This window comes from Amphibalanus amphitrite, unplaced genomic scaffold, assembly GCF_019059575.1.
Source record: "Amphibalanus amphitrite isolate SeventyFive unplaced genomic scaffold, NRLGWU_Aamphi_draft 000007F_arrow, whole genome shotgun sequence".
Lineage (NCBI taxonomy): Eukaryota > Metazoa > Arthropoda > Thecostraca > Balanomorpha > Balanidae > Amphibalanus > Amphibalanus amphitrite.
This window is the reverse complement of record NW_024881503.1, coordinates 2,071,026-2,093,464: the sequence shown is the minus strand read 5'-3', so window position 1 is coordinate 2,093,464 and position 22,439 is coordinate 2,071,026. Positions and strand designations below refer to the sequence as shown.

The following is a 22,439-nucleotide window of genomic DNA, read 5'->3' as shown; positions in this document are numbered from 1 at the left end:
AGAGAGATGGTAGCATCGTCTTGGTGTCATATCTGATCAAAGCGGCCATCCTCCAATGTCCCAACTTACCCCGCGGCGGGGGGTCAGTTGGGCCAGGGCCTAAGGCAAGTTGGTACACTAGGAAAAACAGTTTATCTAAACACATTTTTATTCATGTTTCACATGAACAATCATCGCTAATCCATGCGGGCATTAACGACAAAACACAAACGTTTGCAGTACTCCTGCGGCAAACAAAAAGGCACACACAACGACACTAGAAGAGAATATTTTCACAGCAAGAAAATCACTTTTGGTACCTGAAACACATTTGTAGCGATTATGAACAGCACTTACCTCAGCACGCGCCGACACCACGTTGACAAACAGACTGTGCATGTACTGTGCATGTACAAAATAAGTTTGAACGCCAACTGTCGAGAAGTATTGGAAATATTCCTTCCGTCCCAACTTACCCCCCCCCCCCCCCCTGGCACCAACTTGCCCCGGTCACCCCCACTTCACCTCTACCACTCAGCGCCCCAGGGGGCGGTTCTGGTCAACACAGGTGGCCAGGCTGTGGGGCGCCGCCGACCGCCTGGCGGAGGCTGCCACGTAGCCGTGCTCCCCGGTGCGCGCGGAGCGGCACGGCCGTCCAGCGGGCCAGCGAGCGCGACCCCGCACGTTGGTGCTGGTGCGACGGGCAGTGCTGGTCGGCTGGACCGGAATCTGGGTGGCGTTCCGCCGGCAGCCCTGCGCACCTCCAAACTGGTGCAGAGCGGACTGGCGGCCAGCAGTGGGCAGCTGGCCCCACCTCTGCTGGAAGGCAGCGGCAGCCCTCTCCCAGGTGTCGTCCTGGACGACTGCCTCGCACATGAAGGCTGCCCACTCCTGGATGAACGCCACGGTTTGGCGTGTCCGGTCATCTGAGCGTCGCTGCTCAGCTCCACTGACAGCCGCCGCCGCAGCGGCGGGGTCCTCGAAGTCCATTGCGTCGTCGTCGTACTCCTCGGGACCAGGCGACGGCTGGGGCTGCGCGACTCCGGGGGCGCTGGCGGGCGTGGGGCCAGGAGGTGACGAGGTGGACGGCTCGGCGACCAGAGGGTCAAACCAGTTGCCTGGCAGCTGCTGGCTGGTCCCCATGGCGATGTCCATCAAGGCCCTCCGCGTCTCCTTTGTCGCCGTCGCCTCCGGCACAGCGCCAGTCTGCTGCCGCACGGCTCGGAGGTGTTTGCAGCCGCCAGTCCGCCGGTTCATCCTGCAGGTGCAGGCGCCGACGTTCAGGTCCACCAGGTAGGTGATGCCGACCGACGTCAGCGACTTCACCTGATAGGTGAACTCCGTCACCTGTGGGAGGGGCAACACATAAAATCCTGTAAAATTCGTATGTACAGTCTGTCTTAAAAGTACCGCGCAAAGTGACGGTGGATCCATCAAGCCTTACTGAAGAAAGGCCTGCTTTACTTTGAAAGTCACCGAACCAATTGACCTGGGGAATGGACGAGAATATCAATTGCTTTGATGACTCAAATTGAGCAGGCCCTTCCTCGGTCAGGCTTGATGGATCCACCGTTGCTTTTTCGCGGACTTTTAAGACAGACTGTACAACATAAACTGACGGACGGTTACTTGTACGAAAATCCGAACCTGTTCATTCGCCCCAGTACTGTCAGCTTGGCCTTTTAAAACAGACCCCCAAAGGGAAAAAAGAAAAAACAAGAAAAAAAAAACGCGAAACGAGTCACGAGATGTGGCACACAGCGCCAACACCACGCGGCCCTACAGTGGCACAGCGGTACAGTGACAGACTCTTGTGTGTGAATGCACAGCCATGTGGTTTATTGGTGCTTAGGGGCGCGCCGATTGCATTGGTCACTTTGCACAGCCATGTGGCAGTACGGGTGGGACCAGCATTGGAAAACGAGCTGTCTTATGTGACCTCAATCAGTTCTCGTGTCATGCAAAATACCTGCGTCACAGTGCCCGTTTCTTGGCTGGTGCCGCCGCGGACCGGCGCAGTGCCGCCCGCTGCCGGCCGTTGGCCACGTCGCACGCCCTCCTGGCGTAGTGCTTGCTGAGCTGGACCGTGACGAAATCAAACAGCTGCAGCAGGTTGAACGCCCGAGTCCTGGAAAAACAGCGCGTGTCAAGCGAATATTTCAACAATTTCTTTGCAGCTATAATTAACGGTAGACTGCCAGCGTATGGACACAATAAGGCTTTCAGAAGAGCAACCAAAAGCACAACTAACAATTTCACAACCTACCCGAAATGCGAAAGTTTGTTTTTCTTCCACATGTAGGGTTAACAGAAATGTAAAACCGTGATATTCACAAGTTAATCCGTGTTAATCCATGAAAGTCACAAGTTAGTAATTAACGTCTTTGACGAAGGGATGTATGGTCCAATTCCGTTTCGGGGGCTTCAGGCTCTGAACTTTGGCAGACACTGGGGAGAATTGCACAGTCCTAGGGATTTTGATGGTGTTTTCGAGAACATTTTACCGGCTCACTCTCAGCCCTCCGACCTATATTGAAAGGAAAAACTACTCCCCTGCTTTGGCTTTTTTCCAATTATTTGTCTTTATTAATTGGAATTTGTCTGTAACTGCAACTTTGACATTTCTTCAACATTTGCCACTTTTGGGCAACCTTACAACTTGAAATATTTTAAAATAGTAATGAATCTATTGCAATACCTCCGGTCACCGAAACAGTTTTACAATCAACTTTAGTTAAAAGACAGGTTTGTCTATGAACGCCAGGTTAACTGTTTTATTTATTGAACCGCAATTAGGTGAAACATATGAATAAAGACTGACCTGTAGAGGACAGAGTCTTTGAGGACTCTGAAGGCGGACTCCACGATGTTGTTCGTGTTGTGTCCCCGGGTGGGGACATCCGTGCGGAGGCACAGCGCCCACTCTTGACGGCGGGCAGCGAAACCCTGCAGGTACTGGTCCAGCAGTGGGTAGCGCTCGCCCCACTCGGTAGCCACCAGCTCCATCGTCGTCGCTATCTCCGCCTCATTGTTGGCGTACACGAGCTGTTTGGCTAGTGCCATGATAGCCTGCCTGTGCTGGAAGAAAATGCACAATTTAACTGGTATCCGAGTGTGGGAGGCGGGAGGGGTGAAGGGTGAAGGGTGAAGGTAAATGTAAATATACGGGGTGTTTGAGATGAAATTAATCAAACTCATTTACGTTCTTTTACAGCCTTTAGACCAGTATCACTGCATGTATATTCCTGACTGCCAGCCTATGTCTGTCTATGCCTGACTGCCTGCCTCTGCCTGCCTCTGCCCAGCTGTCTGCCTGCCTCTCTCTCTCTCTCTCTCTCTCTCTCTCTCTCTCTCTCTCTCTCTCTCTCTCTCTCTCTCTCTCTCTCTCTCTCTCTCTCTCTCTCTCTCTCTCTCTCTCTCTCTCTCTCTCTCTCTCTCTCTCTCTCTCTCTCCTCTCTCTCTCTCTCTCTCTCTCTCTCTCTCTCTCTCTCTCTCTCCCTCCCTCTCTCTATGTCTCTGTCTCTTTCTGTGCCTCCCTCTCTCCCTCTCTCTCTCTCTCTCTCTCTCCCTCTCTCTCTCGCTCTCTCTCTGTGTTTCTCAAAAAGGGGTAATTAGACAAAAATGAACGGAAATTCATTCCCAGTAGAAACTACTCACTTGCTTGTCGATGCCATGTTTGCCGTTGTGAAGCCATCGCCAGACGGCCTGCAGCACGTGAAACGTGCACAGCAGGAGCCGCGCCTCAGGCCACACCGCCGACAGCGCGTTCCGCTCGGCCTGACAGTCGTCCGTCATGAAGCACAGAGGGCCGCGCCTTCCACGCCCGCCAAAGGCGCCTGTCAAAGAAGCATTCTCGGTCAAACACGATATTGGATTTTATACACCAATGCACAACTGACTGGACAATTCAGAGTTTAGCCGCCAGATATGGGAATTCATGGCAAATGTAGGTATATCGTACCGTCTGGTAAAATCCCGACGAGCAGCCGGAAGGCTTTGTCCACCACGGCCTCGGTCTCCGAGGTGGAGACGATGACACCGAGAGGCAGACCACCGGCCGGGCTCCAGCACATCAGCAGGAAGACGCGCTGGCCGTGCCGGTTCATCCCTCCTGAGGCGTCGACGAAGACCACCTCTCCCGCGTCGGGGAGCGTGTGGACGCGCTCCATCAGCGGCGTCACCGCCGCGATCACCGTCTCGCCGTCCTCGACTGAGACCGCCGTGCGGACGTCCTTCATGTGGCGGATGAGGTCCATGGTCTCCTCCTGGGTCGAGGCTGGGTAACGCTCCCGACAGTGCTTGTAGTACAGGCTGAAAACACATTGCATTGTCAATTGACTTCCAGCTGCAAGTGGTGGTCAGTTTCATTTTGTGATAAAATACCGATTGCATAACAGTGTACTTATGGTTAAGCTTCAGCTGTCCCACTTGTTCCTGATTCGTCCCAATCAAAATATAGCTTACCCCTCAGCGCATTGAATTACACAAATCCAAGGTGAAAATAATGTTAACCTGCGCTGGGCCGGAAGGGGGGCGTTTAGACGCCATTCCCCTTCAGGTTTTTCACGAATAGCAGGAAAACGGAAATGACCCTGACACATAGGCGTACGTAATATGATTATCGATAGCTTTTACTAAACCAGAGTGCATTTATCGCAGCGTAAAATGTTGCGAGTTTTTAGCACAACACAATTCATAGATAACAGTAGAACTGGATGTGACACGAAAACAGGCAGATTGCAATAGGGGACCCAAAAATTGTCAATGGCCAGATCAGTCTCGGATCGCAACCACATATCCCAGACATGCGGCCTTCTTTTCTGAGTAGCCCTATCATCTCTGCTCCGTGTAACGATCAATTGCATCTCATATATGAGAATCATGTGTAACTTTATAGGGAAAGTCTAATTATTTCAGATACTGTCCCTACAGACTTGCTAACTTGTGGCAGTGTGGCTTTGCATCAAGCTGTTAAAAACTTACTAGTAGACGGCCATCCTATCTGGGACAATGGCTCGGTCTGCGGCCACCGACGGGTAGGCGCTCCCATGCTCCTCCTGAAGCTGTAGTTTCAGGGTCTCCAGCGCCGTGGAGGGCGAGTGGTGGTGCTGGAACAGCTCCATCAGCCGGGCCTTCGTCAGCTCAGAGACGCGTCGATGTCTCAGAGCGGCAGCGTTGTCCACGGCGTGGTTGTGGGGCTTCTTGTTACATGTCACCCGTAGCTCGTAAGCCGCGCATGGGTCTGTAGACCTATTCCTGGAAAGGGAGGATTCGTCAACAAATATAAAAAACACGAGACGATGGTGTTATTCAGAAGAAATTCCGCTCCTTCCACGCACTTTTATAAGGTACCAGCAAGAAACCTTTTGAGGCAAGGAACGAGCGAGGTGAAATGTTTCGGATTATCACCGTTTTTAGTTTTCTGAGCCAAGATTGGCACAACTAAGAAAGATAGCGACTTGAAATCTTTTCGGCAGCGAACTCCTTCATCAAATATGTAGTTTTTTTTTCAATTGCGGTTGATCGTTTGATCAACTAAGGCGTTTGTAAAAAGCAGGGCTGCGGAGTCGGAGTCGGAGTCAACAGTTTTGGTCGGAGTCGGAGTCGATCTTTTTTCTTGGCCAGAGTCGATAAGATTTTACCGACTCCGGCCATGTAGTCCGAAAATCGCCTTTCATCAAGTGAAATTGTTGTCTGGTGAAAGCAAAATGGCAATTATCCCGATGATCCAAAGTGGTCAGACAACAAAATCGACCTACGATTTTGATCAGCCTTTTCTTTTCTCCCGAAGTTCACGTCTCTGCACTGGTTCGGTGAACCAAAGGGCCAAATAAATGCTTTCCAGAACTAATAGGTCGGAGTCGGAGTCAGAGTCGATTTTGTGAGGCCGGAGTCGGAGTCGGAGTTGGCTAAAGTTGGGTCGACTCCGCAGCCCTGGTAAAAGGTGCCAATGACAAAAGACGGTGAGAAACTTGCCGTTTTGGAGTGTTGGCGACAGTCACTTTCAGGCGCAGGGGGCACCCGGTGTCCTTGGCGGATTGGTTTTTCCTCGGACGACTCGGCTTTTCTGGGACGTCGTGGTGACAACGAAGCCTGGCCTGAAAAAAAATTGACAACATTAACAAAAGTGATGAAATCAATTGCCACTCATTAGTCCGTCATTTAAATGAGGATGAAAGTTTCTCGATTTAAAAACGTTACCTTTTTAACTGACCCTGATCATGGTGTTTCATTAACCCGCACCTTCCTGCGATATAAAAGAGTAAAAGTTACTGGGTGCAGTGGCGCACCCAGGGAGGAGTCAGGGGGACAAAGGGGTCAGCTGACCCTCCCGAAATCTAGCGGGCCCGCTGGTAGGTGCCCGTCCAGTCCTCCGAGACACCCGGTATGACGGCTGGATGACTGGTCCTCAGTACGCGGCATCAAGCTGGGGATTCATGCAGCGAGCCCAGGCCGCCGGGCCCTCTGTCAGTAGACCCCGACAGGCTTTCATACGGCGGGTCTTTGCTGAACCCTCAGGAGGCTCTGCACCAGCAGAATTTTCCATTGGCGGGCACAGGTCGAGTGCTCGGGCAAAAGTACCCCCCTGCCGAGCTTTACACGGCGAGCCCAAACTGGTATTTCATAAACTAAAGCTCTCACCCAGTACACCACCCTTTGGCCATTCGACATGGAGTCGTACGTCGTCAGGGGGATGTTGGCGGCCTCTTGGTACAGCTGAATCCACTGCAGGGCCGATTCCTTTGACGCCGGACATCGGTAGGCCACAGTGGTGCCCTCCATCAACTCCTGAAACGAAATAATGCAAGGTCTCACTGGGGTATTCTTGTCTGGGACCAATGCACGATCGTATTACCGTAATAGTCAGCTATAATGCAGATGACAAATACTTAGTGACAAGACGCGTTATATTCAAATACAGATCACCGCACACACCACTCATACCAATAATATTGTCATTCACAATTGATAAAACTTTGTTACCGAAGCCTGTGGGGAAAGTTGATAGTTCCATTTTAAAAATGGAAGTTTTCATTTATAAAATGATTGCAACATGGCTCAAACCAATTACATATAATATGTGTTACTGCAAATTGAAATTGCCATCATCAGCAATTGCTATTGCTTTAAGCAAATTGCTATATTTGATGCTCACCGGTTCCAGGTCAGGAATCATATCAAGCTTCTCGCACAAGATGTACTTGGCATCAGCCTTCCAGATTACTTGGAAGTGATCCTGTTGGAAGAAGGAATGTTCCATAAAGTTGGTGGCGGACTTGTACCTATTCAATATTTAATATCAATATAGTAACAATGGTTACACGACTCATAATCTTCACTTACAGCATTTTTTAAAAATTATGTAAAGATTATAATTCTGCTGGTGATACCTATAGCCATGTGGGTAAATGTCAAGTTTAAGTCCTAAGCAGATTTCATGGATATTTTTTTTTCATATTCTTACATTATTTGGCCGATACACATGGAGGTCCCCGCTTCAAAATTAGTTAATTTTGAATTTAGTGTTTCCGACCATTATTTGACATCCTGAATCCAAAAATGATACTTATATGTCTCGTAACTAAAAGAAAAACATAATCAAACCTGAACTAACCTTACCTTTTCACCTATAACCTACCAATCTACTACCTACAAACCTACAATGCAACCTAAAACTTACAACCTAACGTAACCTAAAACATAATTTTTTTGCTGTTACAGATTTGTATCAACAGCGTCACAGTTATAGTTAGGACCTAAAGTTGACATATACCTGTATTTCTTGCGCCCTAACCCACAACAACAGCAACAACAACTGTATTTCTTGCAAAGAACATGCACCTAAAATGGAAATACTTATTAATCACCAACCTTTTCCAGCATCTTGAAGCATATATAGGCCTCCGCAATAAACGAGCAAACATGAGACACGAAAAAGGCGCTTTGGATTAAAAGGCGCGCCAGTGGCATCGGAAGAGCTGCCAGATCGGCTGAAATCCCTAGCGCGATTTCGCTTTTTTCCAAGGTGCCTAGAATTCCTCTAGGAATGGCTGAGCCCTATGGTGAATTCAAAATACGCGTCCCAACCAGTGATGCCATCCACATTTTTGCTCCATCCCAAGATCTCGACCAGAATTTCCCAAGATTCTCGTCTCAAATCCCAAGACTACCCATCGAATATCCTTAGGAGTACCCCAAGTAAATCCATAGCTTATTTTGGACATATTAGTGTGTTTAGTATTCAACTTTCTCTTCTTCGGGTCCACCCTTGTCCTTATTGGCGTATTTACAGCAGCTAATGTACCTAGAGGCCGGGGGGAGGGGAGGGGGAGGGGGTCGATCGGACTCCTACAGCTGATCGGTTCCTGACCGAGTATAAGAGCTTCACGAAAAATGAAGATGCTGGCCTAGACAACATGAAGCCGGTGGTATCTGATATTATGGTCAGGTCATTCGTCGACCGTCAATGGTGGGTCAAGGACTTAAAACACATAGTCCGAATCTGTTAGAACTTCTTGGAAACGAAGTCTGTGGCATTTTGGATTTATTTCAAAATTTGTCTCGTGACACATTTGGAGAAGCTAGGGTCAGGTGAGGTCAGGCTGATTTTAAGTGTTTTTCACCACTGAGTTTTGAAATATGGGCTCCAAAACAAGCTCTTAAAAGCTTATGTGAATCCTGAAATCGAAAAGCCTATGCTGTGAATCTGCGCGTAAGCCAGTGCCCGCTGGGGCCCATGAATTTTCAAGCCGGCGATGGCGAGGGGGTCTAAACGAGGACCTAACTCGTCCTGGACTATATAGTTACAAGACGTCAGCAGTGTTGTCAAGGTCGCAATGTTACGCTTTGATTATTTTTGGTCCAGCAGAGTCCAGGGCCCTGTTTCACCGGTGATAGCAGCACGCTGCTATCAAATTGCGCGAGCTGACGTAATGTGATGACGTCATACTGCTGACGTAAGGGGCAATTCTGGCGCACGATTGCCGCAATATTGTTTTACGTCATCAGCTAAATGTTCGGAGTTAATGTCCAAATTTTTCCTAAACCCAACTTCTTTTAAATACATCATATTGAAAAAATATATATCAAAAATATATATACTATCATGACTGCGTAAACTCTTACTTTTAGGCTCATACGTCACTTAATGCCGCCGCCAAGGTCGCGGCAGTCGTGCGCCGGAACTACCCATTACGACAACAGTATGGCGTCACGACATGACGTCAGCTCGCGAAACGTGATAGCAGCTTGCTGCTATCACCGGTGAAACAGGGCCCAGAGGTCAGGTGACCAGACACTTTTCCGAGGTCAAAGACAAATTGCCCTTATTTTGGTTCGCGGTCAACGGATGAGCCTCCATAGAGCAAAACCGTAAAATGAAACGCTTTGTGCGGGAGCCGCTTTCTGAAATGTTTTTTAGGCATAATGTTTGTAAAAGCTTTTCATAGCCACCCAACATCATGGACGCCGGTGAAACAGGGCGCCGGAGGGCATATTAGTCACGTGACATTTGTAGCTTCTCCCCCTTCGTGTGCCTTCTACAATCTACATGCTAAACGTCACGTGTAAATTTCACGAACCTTGATCAAATCGCCCCAAGCGCCCTGTTTTCACCGTCGTCCATCATGCCGCCAAACCACCCATCCCCGTTGATCGGTAGTTGGAAATTAAACAAATGAGCGCCAGTTGCGAACAGCGACTGAAAGCTGCTACTATACCCATAACAAGTAATGGTACAAAAATAATCCTGCGATCTCGGGAAGATAATGCCGGCTAGAAACATCGCAAGCTTCGTCCGTTACTTCAATATGTTTGATTAACCGTCCGTAGTGCAAATCCATCCTAAATCTATTATCGACCAAGGAAAAAGCATTCGACAGCATGAGAAGACAAAGTGAAATCAGCTTCTGCCAGATCCCAAGATATGCAGTGCAAAATGTCCGTCAAGACAGCCCATATTCAGCCCAGATTCAGCCCGGATTCAGCCCAGATTCGGGACACCTCCGATCAAGCTGAAACTCGCACACAATGTAGGCCATGACATGCCCAATCCACAGTCCAAGTCATTCGGTGGCACTCCCAGCCGTTTGACCTACAGAGGTCAGCAAAGGTCACGTGGCCCAAATTTGCACAGCAGATTGTGGCCCACCCAGTAGAGCTAGAGCGCTAAAAATGGCACCAATCGACTCGCCAGCATCTAATCTTACTTTCCTAGCCCTCATTTGACCTTTCAAGGTCATGCGATGACCTAAGGTCATTTGTGGGCTATGTCGAAAATACACTTGCACAGCAGTTTTCGAGTAGATGGATTGACCGAATTCCAAATCAAAGCACATCATCGGGTAGCCCATAGGCCGTAGTAACTTTCCTTAAAAACCGCTTTTCGATATGTGACCCCGTTTGACCTCGGCAGGTCAAAATGTGCAAACAAACGACACTCAATACGTCGCAGCCCGAATTCAGCCCAGATTCGGGACACCTCCGATCAAGCTGAAACTCGCACACAATGTAGGCCATGACATGCCCAATCCACAGTCCAAGTCATTCGGTGGCACTCCCAGCCGTTTGACCTATAGAGGTCAGCAAAGGTCACGTGGCCCAAATTTGCACAGCAGATTGTGGCCCACCCAGTAGAGCTAGAGCGCTAAAAATGGCACCAATCGACTCGCCAGCATCTAATCTTACTTTCCCAACCCTCATTTGACCTCTCAAGGTCATGCGATGACCTAAGGTCATTTGTGGGCTATGTCGAAAATACACTTGCACAGCAGTTTTCGAGTAGATGGATTGACCGAATTCCAAACCAAAGCACATCATCGGGTAGCTCATAGGCCGTAGTAACTTTCCTTAAAAACCGCTTTTCGATATGTGACCCCGTTTGACCTCGGCAGGTCAAAATGTGCAAACAAACGACACTCAATACGTCGCAGCCCGAATTCAGCCCAGATTCGGGACACCTCCGATCAAGCTGAAACTCGCACACAATGTAGGCCATGACATGCCCAATCCACAGTCCAAGTCATTCGGTGGCACTCTCAGCCGTTTGACCTAGAGAGGTCAGCAAAGGTCACGTGGCCCAAATTTGCACAGCAGATTGTGGCCCACCCAGTAGTGCTAGAGCGCTAAAAATGGCACCAATCGACTCGCCAGCATCTAATCTTACTTTCCCAACACTCATTTGACCTCTCAAGGTCATGCGATGACCTAAGGTCATTTGTGGGCTATGTCGAAAATACACTTGCACAGCAGTTTTCGAGTAGATGGATTGACCGAATTCCAAACCAAAGCACATCATCGGGTAGCCCATAAGCCGTAATAACTTTCCTTAAAAACCGCTTTTCGATATGTGACCCCGTTTGACCTCGGCAGGTCAAAATGTGCAAATAAACGACACTCAATACGTCGCAGCCCGGATTCAGCCCAGATTCGGGACACCTCTGATCAAGCTGAAACTCGCACACAATGTAGGCCATGACATGCCCAATCCACAGTCCAAGTCATTCGGTGGCACTCCCAGCCGTTTGACCTACAGAGGTCAGCAAAGGTCACGTGGCCCAAATTTGCACAGCAGATTGTGGCCCACCCAGTAGAGCTAGAGCGCTAAAAATGGCACCAATCGACTCGCCAGCATCTAATCTTACTTTCCCAACCCTCATTTGACCTCTCAAGGTCATGCGATGACCTAAGGTCATTTGTGGGCTATGTCGAAAATACACTTGCACAGCAGTTTTCGAGTAGATGGATTGACCGAATTCCAAATCAAAGCACGTCATCGGGTAGCCCATAGGCCGTAGTAACTTTCCTTAAAAACCGCTTTTCGATATGTGACCCCGTTTGACCTCGGCAGGTCAAAATGTGCAAATAAACGACACTCAATACGTCGCAGCCCGGATTCAGCCCAGATTCGGGACACCTCCGATCAAGCTGAAACTCGCACACAATGTAGGCCATGACATGCCCAATCCACAGTCCAAGTCATTCGGTGGCACTCCCAGCCGTTTGACCTATAGAGGTCAGCAAAGGTCACGTGGCCCAAATTTGCACAGCAGATTGTGGCCCACCCAGTAGAGCTAGAGCGCTAAAAATGGCACCAATCGACTCGCCAGCATCTAATCTTACTTTCCCAACCCTCATTTGACCTCTCAAGGTCATGCGATGACCTAAGGTCATTTGTGGGCTATGTCGAAAATACAATTGCACAGCAGTTTTCGAGTAGATGGATTGACCGAATTCCAAAACAAAGCACATCATCGGGTAGCTCATAGGCCGTAGTAACTTTCCTTAAAAACCGCTTTTCGATATGTGATCCCGTTTGACCTCGGCAGGTCAAAATGTGCAAACAAACGACACTCAATACGTCGCAGCCCGAATTCAGCCCAGATTCGGGACACCTCCGATCAAGCTGAAACTCGCACACAATGTAGGCCATGACATGCCCAATCCACAGTCCAAGTCATTCGGTGGCACTCTCAGCCGTTTGACCTAGAGAGGTCAGCAAAGGTCACGTGGCCCAAATTTGCACAGCAGATTGTGGCCCACCCAGTAATGCTAGAGCGCTAAAAATGGCACCAATCGACTCGCCAGCATCTAATCTTACTTTCCCAACACTCATTTAACTTCTCAAGGTCATGCGATGACCTAAGGTCATTTGTGGGCTATGTCGAAAATACACTTGCACAGCAGTTTTCGAGTAGATGGATTGACCGAATTCCAAAACAAAGCACATCATCGGGTAGCCCATAAGCCGTAATAACTTTCCTTAAAAACCGCTTTTCGATATGTGACCCCGTTTGACCTCGGCAGGTCAAAATGTGCAAATAAACGACACTCAATACGTCGCAGCCCCGATTCAGCCCAGATTCGGGACACCTCCGATCAAGCTGACCTTGAGCTGACCTCATGACCTTGAGAGGTCAAATGAGGGTTGAGAAAGTAAGATTAGATGCTGGCGAGTCGATTGGTGCCATTTTTAGCGCTCTAGCTCTACTGGGTGGGCCACAATCTGCTGTGCAAATTTGGGCCACGTGACCTTTGCTGACCTCTCTAGGTCAAATGGCTTGGAGTGCCACCGAATGACTTGGACTGTGGATTGGGCATGTTATGGCCTACATTGTGTGCGAGTTTCAGCTTGATCGGAGGTGTCCCGAATCTGGGCTGAATCCGGGCTGTGACGTATTGAGTGTCGTTTATTTGCACATTTTGACCTGCCGATGTCAAACGGGGTCACATATCGAAAAGCGGTTTTTAAGGAAAGTTACTACGGCCTATGGGCTACCTGATGATGTGCTTTGATTTGGAATTCGGTCAATCCATCTACTCGAAAACTGCTGTGCAAGTGTATTTTCGACATAGCCCACAAATGACCTTAGGTCATCGCATGACCTTGAGAGGTCAAATGAGGGTTGGGAAAGTAAGATTAGATGCTGGCGAGTCGATTGGTGCCATTTTTAGCGTTCTAGCTCTACTGGGTTGGCCACAATCTGCTGTGCAAATTTGGGCCACGTGACATTTGCTGACCTCTCTAGGTCAAACGGCTGGGAGTGCCACCAAATGACTTTGACTGTGGATTGGGCATGTCATGGCCTACATTGTGTGCGAGTTTCAGCTTGATCGGAGGTGTCCCGAATCTGGGCTGAATCCGGGCTGCGACGTATTGAGTGTCGTGTATTTGCACATTTTGACCTGCCGAGGTCAAACGGGGTCACATATCGAAAAGCGGTTTTTAAGGAAAGTTACTACGGCCTATGGGCTACCCGGTGATGTGCTTTGATTTGGAATTCGGTCAATCCATCTACTCGAAAACTGCTGTGCAAGTGTATTTTCGACATAGCCCACAAATGACCTTAGGTCATCGCATGACCTTGAGAGGTCAAATGAGTGTTGGGAAAGTAAGATTAGATGCTGGCGAGTCGATTGGTGCCATTTTTAGCGCTCTAACTCTACTGGGTGGGCCACAATCTGCTGTGCAAATTTGGGCTACGTGACCTTTGCTGACCTCTCTAGGTCAAACGGCTTGGAGTGCCACCGAATGACTTGGACTGTGGATTGGGCATGTTATGGCCTACATTGTGTGCGAGTTTCAGCTTGATCGGAGGTGTCCCGAAACTGGGCTGAATCCGGGCTGGGACGTATTGAGTGTCGTTTATTTGCACATTTTGACCTGCCGAGGTCAAACGGGGTCACATATCGAAAAGCGGTTTTTAAGGAAAGTTACTACGGCCTATGGGCTACCTGATGATGTGCTTTGATTTGGAATTCGGTCAATCCATCTACTCGAAAACTGCTGTGCAAGTGTATTTTCGACATAGCCCACAAATGACCTTAGGTCATCGCATGACCTTGAGAGGTCAAATGAGGGTTGGGAAAGTAAGATTAGATGCTGGCGAGTCGATTGGTGCCATTTTTAGCGCTCTAGCTCTACTGGGTGGGCCACAATCTGCTGTGCAAATTTGGGCCACGTGACCTTTGCTGACCTCTCTAGGTCAAACGGCTGGGAGTACCACCAAATGACTTGGACTGTGGATTGGGCATGTCATGGCCTACATTGTGTGCTAGTTTCAGCTTGATCAGAGGTGTCCCGAATCTGGGCTGAATCCGGGCTGCGACGTATTGAGTGTCGTTTATTTGCCCATTTTGACCTGCCGAGGTCAAACGGGGTCACATATCGAAAAGCGGTTTTTAAGGAAAGTTACTACGGCCTATGGGCTACCCGATGATGTGCTTTGATTTGGAATTCGGTCAATCCATCTACTCGAAAACTGCTGTGCAAGTGTATTTTCGACATAGCCCACAAATGACCTTAGGTCATCGCATGACCTTGAAAGGTCAAATGAGGGCTAGGAAAGTAAGATTAGATGCTGGCGAGTCGATTGGTGCCATTTTTAGCGCTCTAGCTCTACTGGGTGGGCCACAATCTGCTGTGCAAATTTGGGCCACGTGACCTTTGCTGACCTCTGTAGGTCAAACGGCTGGGAGTGCCACCGAATGACTTGGACTGTGGATTGGGCATGTCATGGCCTACATTGTGTGCGAGTTTCAGCTTGATCGGAGGTGTCCCGAATCTGGGCTGAATCCGGGCTGCGACGTATTGAGTATCGTGTATTTGCACCTTTTGACCTGCCGAGGTCAAACGGGGTCACATATCGAAAAGCGATTTTTAAGGAGAGTTACTACGGCCTATGGGCTACCCGATGATGTGCTTTGATTTGGAATTCGGTCAATCCATCTACTCGAAAACTGCTGTGCAAGTGTATTTTCGACATAGCCCACAAATGACCTTAGGTCATTGCATGACCTTGAGAGGTCAAATGAGTGTTGGGAAAGTAAGATTAGATGCTGACGAGTCGATTTGTGCCATTTTTAGTGCTCTAGCTCTACTGGGTGGGCCACAATCTGCTGTGCAAATTTGGGCCACGTGACCTTTGCTGACCTCTGTAGGTCAAACAGCTGGGAGTGCCACCGAATGACTTGGACTGTGGATTGGGCGTGTCATGGCCTACATTGTGTGCGAGTTTCAGCTTGATCGGAGGTGTCCCGAATCTGGGCTGAATCCGGGCTGCGACGTATTGAGTGTCGTGTATTTGCACATTTTGACCTGCCGAGGTCAAACGGGGTCACATATCGAAAAGCGGTTTTTAAGGAAAGTTACTACGGCCTATGGGCTACCCGATGATGTGCTTTGATTTGGAATTCGGTCAATCCATCTACTCGAAAACTGCTGTGCAAGTGTATTTTCGACATAGCCCACAAATGACCTTAGGTCATCGCATGACCTTGAGAGGTCAAATGAGTGTTGGGAAAGTAAGATTAGATGCTGGCGAGTCGATTGGTGCCATTTTTAGCGCTCTAACTCTACTGGGTGGGCCACAATCTGCTGTGCAAATTTGGGCTACGTGACCTTTGCTGACCTCTCTAGGTCAAACGGCTGGGAGTACCACCGAATGACTTGGACTGTGGATTAAGCATGTCATGGCCTACATTTTGTGCGAGTTTCAGCTTGATCGGAGGTGTCCCGAATCTGGGCTGAATCCGGGCTGCGACGTATTGAGTGTCGTTTATTTGCACATTTTGACCTGCCGAGGTCAAACGGGGTCACATATCGAAAAGCGGTTTTTAAGGAAAGTTACTACGGCCTATGGGCTACCCGATGATGTGCTTTGATTTGGAATTCGGTCAATCCATCTACTCGAAAACTGCTGTGCAAGTGTATTTTCGACATAGCCCACAAATGACCTTAGGTCATCGCATGACCTTGAGAGGTCAAATGAGTGTTGGGAAAGTAAGATTAGATGCTGGCGAGTCGATTGGTGCCATTTTTAGCGCTCTAACTCTACTGGGTGGGCCACAATCTGCTGTGCAAATTTGGGCTACGTGACCTTTGCTGACCTCTCTAGGTCAAACGGCTTGGAGTGCCACCGAATGACTTGGACTGTGGATTGGGCATGTTATGGCCTACATTGTGTGCGAGTTTCAGCTTGATCGGAGGTGTCCCGAAACTGGGCTGAATCCGGGCTGGGACGTATTGAGTGTCGTTTATTTGCACATTTTGACCTGCCGAGGTCAAACGGGGTCACATATCGAAAAGCGGTTTTTAAGGAAAGTTACTACGGCCTATGGGCTACCTGATGATGTGCTTTGATTTGGAATTCGGTCAATCCATCTACTCGAAAACTGCTGTGCAAGTGTATTTTCGACATAGCCCACAAATGACCTTAGGTCATCGCATGACCTTGAGAGGTCAAATGAGGGTTGGGAAAGTAAGATTAGATGCTGGCGAGTCGATTGTTGCCATTTTTAGCGCTCTAGCTCTACTGGGTGGGCCACAATCTGCTGTGCAAATTTGGGCCACGTGACCTTTGCTGACCTCTCTAGGTCAAACGGCTGGGAGTACCACCAAATGACTTGGACTGTGGATTGGGCATGTCATGGCCTACATTGTGTGCTAGTTTCAGCTTGATCGGAGGTGTCCCGAATCTGGGCTGAATCCGGGCTGCGACGTATTGAGTGTCGTTTATTTGCCCATTTTGACCTGCCGAGGTCAAACGGGGTCACATATCGAAAAGCGGTTTTTAAGGAAAGTTACTACGGCCTATGGGCTACCCGATGATGTGCTTTGATTTGGAATTCGGTCAATCCATCTACTCGAAAACTGCTGTGCAAGTGTATTTTCGACATAGCCCACAAATGACCTTAGGTCATCGCATGACCTTGAGAGGTCAAATGAGTGTTGGGAAAGTAAGATTAGATGCTGACGAGTCGATTGGTGCCATTTTTTAGTGCTCTAGCTCTACTGGGTGGGCCACAATCTGCTGTGCAAATTTGGGCCACGTGACCTTTGCTGACCTCTGTAGGTCAAACGGCTGGGAGTGCCACCGAATGACTTGGACTGTGGATTGGGCATGTCATGGCCTACATTGTGTGCGAGTTTCAGCTTGATCGGAGGTGTCCCGAATCTGGGCTGAATCCGGGCTGCGACGTATTGAGTGTCGTGTATTTGCACATTTTGACCTGCCGAGGTCAAACGGGGTCACATATCGAAAAGCGGTTTTTAAGGAAAGTTACTACGGCCTATGGGCTACCCGATGATGTGCTTTGATTTGGAATTCGGTCAATCCATCTACTCGAAAACTGCTGTGCAAGTGTATTTTCGACATAGCCCACAAATGACCTTAGGTCATCGCATGACCTTGAGAGGTCAAATGAGTGTTGGGAAAGTAAGATTAGATGCTGGCGAGTCGATTGGTGCCATTTTTAGCGCTCTAACTCTACTGGGTGGGCCACAATCTGCTGTGCAAATTTGGGCTACGTGACCTTTGCTGACCTCTCTAGGTCAAACGGCTGGGAGTATGTATTTGTCCGATAGCGCGAGACGGGCCACTGCACACGCGAGACAGGCCACCGCACACTCCCAGTCACACAGCGCGAGAGCCCACCCGGTCCTTCCGTCCCCAGACCCCCTGTCGTCCCGCCTCTGACAGTGAGGCCCGGTACAGTCCGGGGCCCGGTACAGCCCGGACCAGGTACCGTCTCTAACATCGGCGCCGGGGACGGGATACCACGACCCCGGTATCACGCCACACCTCCCCCTGATTTTCAAGAATCATACATACAATTATACAAACACACGATACGGCAATACAAACACATAATACAAACAATACAAACAAACAAAACAATATCAAACGCACATGTGCTCACCGCTCACGTAAGAGTCATCACTCCGGCTGGGTGCAGCAGCTGCACGGCGGCGGCGGTCGCCGGGCACGCTCACTGTGACGGGGCGGGGGGATATTTGCCGCTTCCGCCGGCTCCCCTTCCGTCGAAAACGGTTCCGACCCCTCGCCAGGCGGCACCGTCCCATCTATCCCGTGTGACTCAGTCTGTGGCTCATCGGGGGGCGCCGCCCCGTCCAGCGCGTCATGTTCAGCTCGCAGTGCGGCCGGCGGGGAGCCAACGAGCAGTGGCGGCGATTCGTCGGCCTCTTCACTGTCATCCCCGCTGTCCGGGGACGCTTCGTACCGCGGTCGCAGGTTACGGACGTGCCACGGAACGCCGTCCACCTCCAGCACCTGTTCTGAGAGCTCGCCCGTAACCGTCCCGCGCTGGGACGTCTCGGTACAGCGGGTGCCGCGGCGCCGCACCCACACACGGTCCCCTACCCGGAGTCGGGTGTCGGTCGGCTGAGTCAGAGCTGGCGCAGGCTGGGCGCCATCCCCGTCGGTATCGACTGGCGTATGCCCTGGGCGGACGCAGTCTCTCACCGCGTAGCGGTACACCCCGGCCGCTGGCGCGGTGTCCGCCGTCCGGCCGTCACGAGGAGTGACGTTGTAGAGGTGGACGGCCTCGGACACAGGGCACCGCCTCCTAGCCGCGATCACCTTGACAGTTCGATGGCACCGTTCCACTACGCCATTGCCGCCCGGCTCGTGCACGGCGCGGAATCTCAGGGCAATGCCCCACCGTGCCACGAGCGAGGCGAGTCGCCGGCCCCGAAACACCGTGTCATTGTCCGCCAGTATTTCTTTGGGCGCGCCGCGCTCAAAGAAGATCTGTTCCAGGTGGCCGGTGACCTCCACTGCGTCGGCACGGCCGAGCGGGCGCCAGACGGTGAACCGCGTGGGCCCGCAGTCGATGACGGTTAGGTAGCTCCGCCCCTGGTGGTGGGTCACGTCCATCGCGACGCGCTCCCATACTGCCGCCACCTCTAGCGAGCCGTGCCGCCACCGCACAGGCGCCGGGTCTATCGATCGGCACACATCACAAGTCGTCACGACCGCGCGCACCAGAGCCCTCGTCACGTCTCGAGACACATCTCGCCGCGCGAAAAACAGCGTCCGACGAACGCCAGGGTGACCGGCCCGCTCGTGCACCGATTGCACAGACGACCTCACGGCATCTGCAGCACCAGCACCAACGACCACCTGCCCACGGGCGGCCGAGTCGCCGGCTCCGTCATCGGCCGTCACCGACATCCTGCTCTCTTCACACTCGTCACGCAGCCACTCCTTCGGCACTCGCGTCAGGGCGTCGGCGAGGTTCTCCTCCGAGCGAACTAGCGTGACGGTGACCTTGAGCTCCAGTTCGTTGGCTAGCTGTCGAATGAGGTCGACACGGCGTCTGATTAGCATCTCACCGGCCGCTCTCGTCCGGAGGCGGGCGCGGCCGCTGAGCGCGTCGTCCACCCAGCGGTGCACTGTCGCCGAGTCTGTCCTTAGGTCGATGTTTGTCACGCCCCACGCCACGGCCAGGTTCAAGCCGCGAACGGCGGCATCCAATTCGGCCATGTTTATGTGGGTCGCTGCGGCATCGCCGGGCCGGAGCCAGCAGGCGTCCTCCATCACGCCACCGCACGGTGTCTCGATGACCACTCCAGCCGCGATCGAGCTGGCGTCTGTCCAGACGATTGCCTGATCCCCGGTCCAGCACCACTGGCCCCGCGCCGGGTCCGCCGCTAGCAGCCGGGAGTGCACGTGCGAGATCTGAGACTGCAGGAGCGCGTCGGTCGTGACGTCATCCCAGCCGCGCGTGACGGCATTGGCGCGCCGTTTCACCCAGGCGGCGGCGGGTCGCAGCCAGCCGCAGACGGGGAGGTGCGCCACCAGCCTGCCGCACCATGCAAATACCGATCGGCGCGTCACACGGTCGGGCGGGTCGGGGACAGCACTGTCACGAGACCACCGCAGCTCACCCGCCACACGCCGCACGTGGAGTCCCAGCATCCGAGCGCCGTCCTCAGCGCGTGCCGGTGGCTTGCACTCGAGCCCAAAACGCTCAAAGTGCTCGACCACGTGCTCAGCACTGACGACAGCCTCATCCACAAGCAGGTCGTCCACATACGGACAGACGGCGCGCTCCACTGCTGCATCCTGCGCCATGACGAGCCGCACCACCGCCTTCATCACGGCCGGCGCTACATTAAGTCCAAAACCAAGGCGGGTCAAACAGAATCGCTCACCACGGATGATCACTGTCTGATACGGCCACAGCTTCCGGTCGAGACGCAGCTGCAGGTACGCTCGCCGCAGATCTACGACGGCCACCCGCCGGCCGTGGCGGCGCCATTTCCGCAGGCGGTCGGCGCACACGTCCGAGTCGGCGGTGTATGCAGCTACGTGACCGTTCAGCTCTCGCATGTCCAGTACAGGGCGCACCTTCTTTGCTTGTGGAACGGCCATCAAGGGCACGAGGCCGCGCGGCGGACCGTCCTCTGCTTCATTGTAGGGCTGCAGCCAGCCGTTCCTCAGCCACGTCTCGAGCTCCTCGTCATACTCCTGCCGCGCTGACGGTGGCACGCGGTACTCGGCGACCCGGTTGGTCAGACAGTCTGGTGCGACTCCGTCCGCCCACTTCCAGGCCACTGTCCAACTGCGTGTATCAACATCGAACCTCGCCGTGAAGTCTTTCGCGTCGGCCACTAGCTCCGCGGTGGATGCCCCGCCCACTCTGGGCCCGGGCATGGTATGCCCGGTCGCCGGGCCGGCCGGGTCCTGTGACGCAGTCGCTGCGGCGCTACCAAGCCCCGCCCCCTCTCCGCGCGATGCCGAGGCTGCCCTGGCCGGCTCCACCGCCGCCACCTTGGCGCCGCCTGGACGCGCCACTGTTCCGCCGGTCACTTGGCCTGCCTGAGCGGGGCGATCCGTTGCTCCCTCGCCGCCGCCTGCGCGCGCCGCTGCACAGCCGATCGCCTGCGCTGCCCGGGCCGGGCCGGCCGCCGCCACCTCGCCACCGCCTGGGCGCGCCACTGTCCCGCCGATCACCTGCGCCGCCCGGGCCGGGCCCGCCGCCGCTGCCTCGCCGCCGCCTGGGCGCTCCACTGTCCCGCCGATCACCTGCGCCGCCCGGGCTGGACGCGCCGCCGCCGGCGCCTCGCCTGGCTGCGCCACTGCCCCGCCGTGTCCTTGCGTGGCCGGGGCCGAGCGCACTGCCGCCCCCGCGACACCACCTGGGCGCGCCACTGCTCTGTTGATCCCCGCCGGGCGCACTGGGACCCTCTCTGAAACCGCGTCGATCCTCACATCCCCCGGCCCTTTCACGCTCACTCCGCCGAGGGCGGAGATGCCCGTCATTCCGAGAATCATGTCCACACCCATTGGCCGCGACGCCACCACTAGCACAGGCAAGACACTGTCGCCACCGACGCGGCCAACCGTCACGACTCCCACGCCTAGTGCCTGAACAGCGTGACCACCCATTGTCGTGATCAGCAAGCGCTGCCGGTCCCACTGATCACAAATGTCCACGTGAGCGAGGTTATGCGTACAACCCGTGTCGACAAGCACGTCTCGGAGTCCTCCATTCAGCGGCAACCTGATTATGGGCAGCGCTCCTCTTATTGCGCAGGAGACGGCGCTGGCGCTGACGCACCGCTCCCTGTGCCGTTTCCCTGCGGGCAGCCGGCCGCCAGGTGGCCCAGCCGGCCGCACGCCCAGCACCGGCGCGAGCGCGGCCGTCTCGGGACGCGCGCCGCCATCACCGCCTCCGCGTCCTGCGTTCCACCGCGGCTTCCGCCCCCTCCGCGTGGAGGCGCTGCCGTCGCCGCCGCCACCGTTGCCACGCGGTCGTCACTGAGGACGGCGCGCGCTCGCGCGACCACGCTGGGAAGGTCCAACGCCTCGGCGCGCGAGCCGGCGCGAATCACCTGTCTTGCCGCGTCCGGCAGCCCGTTCACGAATGCACAGGACAGAGTCCGGTCCGGCACGCCACCGAACAGTTCAGCCAGCCGCCGCAGGTTCGCCAGGTAGACGTCGGCGGACTCGCCCGGCTGAAGACGACGAGTGACGAAGGCATCGTAAGCCGCGAAGCTGTCCAGGGCGAACGCCGCAAAGAGGGCAGACTTGACGGCTGCCAGGGAGGCTCGATGATCGACCGGCAGCTGAGCCCACACGGCGAAGGCTCCACCGGTGAGACGCAGGGGGACCACCGCTCCAAAGTCCACGCCACGGTGGGCGCACAACAGTTCC

The 22,439-nt window shown here is 52.9% G+C and overlaps 3 protein-coding genes across 4 annotated transcripts in view; 1 reads left to right on the top strand and 2 right to left on the bottom strand.

The window, feature by feature from the left end:
- Positions 1 to 134: 134 nt before the first annotated feature.
- Positions 135 to 8,825, bottom strand: LOC122379167. 2 transcript variants are annotated; one of them, XM_043361127.1, is made up of 10 exons: positions 7,852 to 8,825; positions 7,136 to 7,216; positions 6,622 to 6,768; positions 5,956 to 6,077; positions 4,963 to 5,235; positions 3,941 to 4,290; positions 3,637 to 3,815; positions 2,801 to 3,057; positions 1,949 to 2,107; positions 135 to 1,326 (listed from the first exon to the last, which is right to left on the bottom strand). In XM_043361127.1, the coding sequence occupies exons 1-9, from the start codon at positions 7,948 to 7,950 to the stop codon at positions 1,954 to 1,956; spliced, it is 1,662 nt and encodes a 553-aa protein (XP_043217062.1). In that variant the 5' UTR covers positions 7,951 to 8,825; the 3' UTR covers positions 135 to 1,326; positions 1,949 to 1,953. The 2 variants fall into 2 exon arrangements, with proteins under 2 accessions (XP_043217062.1, XP_043217072.1); XM_043361137.1 differs by having other exon boundaries at positions 6,662 to 6,768; positions 7,852 to 8,134.
- Positions 8,826 to 9,595: 770 nt separating this feature from the next.
- The window catches only part of LOC122379133 (CDK5 regulatory subunit-associated protein 3-like), a 29,070-nt gene continuing 16,226 nt past the window's right edge, over positions 9,596 to 22,439 (top strand). The window contains exon 1 of the mRNA XM_043361088.1: positions 9,596 to 9,636. The gene's annotated coding sequence lies outside the window, so the exon portion shown is untranslated. The remainder of the gene's footprint in view (positions 9,637 to 22,439) is intronic.
- On the bottom strand, positions 18,195 to 21,557 carry LOC122378555. Its single transcript, XM_043359762.1, has one exon. The coding sequence runs from the start codon at positions 21,555 to 21,557 to the stop codon at positions 18,195 to 18,197; it is 3,363 nt and encodes a 1,120-aa protein (XP_043215697.1).